This window comes from Echinops telfairi, unplaced genomic scaffold, assembly GCF_000313985.2.
Source record: "Echinops telfairi isolate 266 unplaced genomic scaffold, ASM31398v2 ScPeMD7_70;HRSCAF=299, whole genome shotgun sequence".
Classification (NCBI taxonomy): domain Eukaryota; kingdom Metazoa; phylum Chordata; class Mammalia; order Afrosoricida; family Tenrecidae; genus Echinops; species Echinops telfairi.
Genome location: NW_022103968.1, coordinates 35312405 through 35317294, shown reverse-complemented (window position 1 = coordinate 35317294; position 4890 = coordinate 35312405). Strand labels below are relative to the sequence as shown.

The window sequence follows — 4890 nt, the reverse complement described above, 5'->3', positions numbered from 1 at the left end:
GGAGCGTCAGGACTGGACAAGAGGGACTATGTGTGAGACTGCGGAACCGCCAACCCGGATGCCTTTGGGCCCTCACCTTCCAGCCCACCCAGGACACCTTGCTCCACGCTCACCTGACAAGGACACTAGTGGCTCCACTTTCGAGAAGACTGGTTGAGTCAGAGCCTCCTCAGTGATATCCTCACCTGGCTGGGCTGTCCCCAGGGGTTGGGCCAGAGCTGATGGGGTGACCTTGGCTTGCTCGTAGCTCCCCATATTCGTTCCTTTCCTCTGCTGTCCAGGATGGATTGACCCTTCCTCTTTCTAAACTCCTGGCTCCCCTTCCTCCCACCCTAGACACCTGGAGAAGTTCCAATGATCTTCCTACCCTGCATTGTTGGGCCCTTAGTCTGGCTATCACAGCATCCATGAGGCCCAGGTTGGGGACCCTCTGGGATTGGAAAGTCCTGCATAGTCCATCCTCCTCCACCCCCACCTTTCAGTTGGGAATAAAGAGTGTTTGTACTGGTAGGCTCCTCTGATCTGTGTACTAACCTCTGGGCAGGGACAGCCAAGTGGCCTCCCCTGGGGCCCATGGCCTGTTTCACGCCAGCCTGGCCTCTGAGGGGTCTGGGCCAGGCCCAGCCTTCGGAGGGCCATCAGAAAAAGAAGCAGTGAAGTTCTCCACGCCACACCCAAGCAACACTGAAGGCATGTTAGCAAGACACTTTATTTTAGTAAAAAGGTGAGCCCAGGGCCCCGGAGGGTAGGTGTGGTCTACAGGACAGCTGGTGGCAGGAGGGGGATGGAGCCATAGCTCCAGGTCACAAGACTTGGAGGTGGAGTCTCTTTGGTACTTTGTGGTTCTTCTAGAAGTTCAATCGGGAGGCTCCCCCCAAGGGCATCTAGGAAGGGGTATCCCTGCTCAGTCCAAGAGTCCTCTTTCTCAGTAGGTGGTGGTGGTGCCAGCAGGGGTAATGGAGGTGACAGTGACAGGAGCTCCTCTTGGGGGCACACCATCCTGGTGCCGGAGATCAGTCTTTCACACGGAGCCCCAGCTCCAGCGCTGTGGGTGCAGCCAAGTCATGTCAGGGTGAGAAAGGACCACCAGCAACAGAGGCCAGGATGGGTGGGGCATCTTCTGATTCTGTTATCCAAGTAGATGCCAAGAAAGGCCCCCCAAGACGCAAGAAGAGCAAAAAGACCAACGCTGCCAAGTACCACTGCCCATCATTTGGCTGCAGCTAGGGAGTGGGGAGGGACAGGAGGAGGAGGGAAGAGAGAGAGCCACCCCATTTCCCCATCAGACATAATTCTTGGTGGGGGTATTCGGAGGGCACCCAGGATGTACCTTATGGAAGAGATGCTGTATAGCGGGCCATGTAATGGTTGGTGCCCCAGGACCCCCTTGAGGGGCATGTGCAGCACAGGAGCCCACCCCCCAACAACAAAAGACCAGAGGCAGCCCAGCCCAGGTAGAGCGAGGCCCCCAGCTCCCGCTTCTGGGCCTCGGCCACCAGGGGATTGTAGAAGTTTTGGATGATGGTGTTGGCTGTCCAGCTAATGGGGATGAGGATCAGAATTCCTGAGACAACAAAGATGATCCCAGAAGTGAGCACCAGGCGAGCCTTGAAGTCCTTGTCCTCCACGCAGGTAGTGCACTTGGCCCCGGCCATATAGACCAGCAGGCCAATCAGTGCCACCAGCAGGGAGACCACACTGAGGGTGCGGGCCGCCTGCAGGTCCTGGGGCAGGGCCAGCAGGGAGTCGTAGACCTTGCACTGCATCTGGCCTGTACTCTGCACCACACAGGACATCCACAGCCCCTCCCACATCACCTGGGCCACCATGATGGTGCTGCCTATAAAGGCGGTCACCTTCCACGTGGGCCGGGCACATGACACCAAGGCATTCACCCAGCCGAGGATGGTCAGGATGATGCCCAGGATCTGCATCCCAGCGGAGGCCATGGCGAGGACCAGAATCGCCGGTTCACCTCCTAAGGGACGAGAGTTGTTGGGAGGCGGCCACCAGGGCTCCTTGTATGCAATAACAGATAGAAGAAACCAGGGCTCTTTGCCAAGGGGGAACTCAGGAAAACCCTGTCCCCCCCCACCCCATGGAACATGCAGGAACCCCCATCCTCTAACACTTGGCATTTGCCTGGCGGCTTGGTCAGCAGTTTAAAGAGAAATCAGAGAAAAGGGGCTGACTATTGTTTTAGCTGCTGTTGCCTCTGGTGCCATTGCTGTGTCCGAGTTCTCAGCCTCCGTCCCTTGACCCGCCTCATTTTTGACCTGATTTCACAATCCCGGCCAATATCCACAGGCTTCCTTTTTCTGGAGTACCATCCGCTCCGCTACCCTTGCTCTGGCTCTGACCCTGGGTCTGGGCCTGAGCCTGACTTTTTGCTTTGGTTCCTGGATCGTCTGTCCCCCTTTGCCCCCCCCCCCCCCCACCCCGGGCAAATGATTTTCTGAAAGAAAAAACTGGCAGCCACAGCACTCTCTTGGCATCATCCGCACAAATATTTTCCCCGGTTGCTGTGTTGCCACCACCATGGCCAGGAATGTCCACTGTCAGCTCTGTGGCCGGGCTGTTTCACATGGGGCAAGGGCACTCTTCTCTGAAGGTCACTGCTTAATACACTGGAGCTGTGTTGGAGGACACTGTAGAGTCACAGTGCCCGGAACTAACCTCTACCCGGGCCAGTGCTAGCCCAAATGAGCTTTCCTAACCTCTTGCTCAAATTATCTGATTAGGTTGGCATTTGACAGTTCTCTACCACAATGAGGGGGCTTCAAAAAGTTCCTGGAAAAATGACAAGATCATGGATGTTTTGTTCTGCAATCTTTGAAGCTCCCCTAGTACAGATGCAGGTCATTGATATCTCGATGTCAACTGCTTATATGTAACACATGAGTTAGTCCAGGGGCCAAATATGAGGGTTGGACCAAAAAGACAGATCTCTCACTTTGGCTAAACAAGACTGTGCGGTTTGCTATTATACCTTGAGATTTTCTTCCTCCTGGTGCTTGAAAGTCCTCCCCTTTATTACTCTTGGCTCTTGGCTCTGCCTGTCAGACAAAATCCTTCTCACTTTCACAAGGTACAACTCAACAGTTGTTTTTCCTGCAAAGCCACTCCTGGCCCCCCAGCCCCATGTGGGCACTCCTTCCTTTGAAATCCTAAAATAGTGTTTCCCAAAGTGTGGGTGATACCGCTCTTAGGGGGTGCTGGAATGATGGGGTAGAGTCAGGTGGTGCTGCAAAAACAGATACCTACATTTTATCCTGGATTCTGGCTATAGTATCAAAGTTTTTCATTGCCAGGGGGTTGCTGAGTGATGTTTGTTTGTTTGTTTTCCTGAAAAGGGGGTGGTAGGCCAAATAAGTTTGAGAAACTATGCCCTAAAGAATTCAGGGTGCTTATTCTACCTTACTTGGGTGTGAGCTAAGGATTCCTGAGAGTAGGCCCTGGGTCTTACTTATGTCTTCTTTTTTTTTCTCCCTACAGAAGCTCCCAAAGTGCTTGCCATTGAATAGCTAGATAAAGAGAGCTGGATTAATTTATATATGCAAATGGGCTAAGGATGACTTGTAAGTCAAAAGAAAGGAGGGAGGACAGAGAGCAGGTTGTAGTTTCAGTAAAGAAGAAGAGGAAGTAGAGTATTTTAATAGCTCTACGGAGAGAGTGGATGGCAGGGCTAGTGAGGTGGTTGGCTGGAGACAGCAGGCCCTAGTGAGGTGGTTGGCTGGAGACAGCAGGCCCTAGTGAGGTGGTTGGTTGGAGACAGCAGGCCCTAGTGAGGTGGTTGGTTGGAGACAGCAGGCCCTAGTGAGGTGGTTGGCTGGAGACAGCAGGCCCTGGCCCCAGGTCCCAGAATGGATAGAAAGGGCTTTCAAAAGATGGGCTTGGGGATACCAACAATCACACATTCCCGAGGAAAGACTGCAGCTGCAAATTGTGATAGAAAAAATATTGGCAAGTTCCCCTGTTCTTTTTCCCCTGTCCTGGAATTGCTTTGCTTCAACAAACATGTTCTGCGGTAGAACTATCAATGGTTAGCTTCCTCTCCCTGCCCACCTCTTTCTGGAGGGAGGGAATCTGAGGTGCCCTGCTCAAGGTCAGGGTTTGATCAGGGCCAGGTAGGATTTGCACTTGTAACTAAACTGTCTGGTTAAGTCCCAGTTCTCACAGGTTTCCCTGTAGCTTATTCGTGTTGCCAGTGAGACCCCCTGTGAAAGACATCTTGGGAAGCTATGGAGCTGGCATTGGGTTAAATCATTGAATTGCATGACACATGCGTTTATATCTTAATAAAACTGTGGAGCAAGAGAGATGGAACTTGGGAACAACATTCCAGGGTGAAGAAGTGGAAGCTGGTGTATGCCACATGCAGACGGTGATTGAACTTAGGAGAAAGGGAGAATTTGAAGACAGGCCTATTGCTAGTGCTGGCATTGCCCTATCGTGTGTCAGCTTTGGACCTTCAAAATCTAGCTGGCAGAAAATTGGTAGGTGCTAAATCACCTGCAGGTGTAATCTGGGGTGAGCTTTGCTGTCCTGGGTGTCATTCGTCCCATCATGTTCTCATTTCCACTGGATTTTCTCATCCTGCTTAGATTTACTGATTTTCATTCTGTTGCCTCCATTTGGCCTAAGCGCCCTGATGACGTCGTGGACTATGCCCTGAGCTGCTAACAGCAAGCTCAGCAGTGCGAACCCACCAGCCGCTCCATTGGAGAAAGATGAGGCTGTCTCACAACGATTCAAATTCTCAGAAACCCAAGAGGAACCCTTCTACTCTGCCTTATAGGATCAGTATACTTCCTTCGTTATAGGATCTGTATACGCTGAATAGACTCATTGGCTATGAGTTTGGTTCAGCTCTCCTCCACTCACCCCCCT

At 52.4% G+C, this 4890-nt stretch overlaps 2 protein-coding genes across 4 annotated transcripts in view; one reads left to right on the top strand and one right to left on the bottom strand.

Annotated features, from left to right (window-relative positions):
- The window catches only part of EXOC6 (exocyst complex component 6), a 195597-nt gene that overhangs the window by 1542 nt on the left and 189165 nt on the right, over positions 1-4890 (top strand). The window lies entirely within an intron of this gene.
- LOC105978455 (claudin-6-like) lies at positions 1332-1949 on the bottom strand. Its single transcript, XM_013004195.1, has one exon. It carries the CDS (start codon positions 1947-1949, stop codon positions 1332-1334), a length of 618 nt encoding a protein of 205 aa, XP_012859649.1.

What these genes read in the sequence shown, in the direction of transcription:
- LOC105978455 (XM_013004195.1), bottom strand. Translation starts at nt 1,949, where the DNA reads ATGGCCTCCGCTGGGATGCAGATCCTGGGCATCATCCTGACCATCCTC.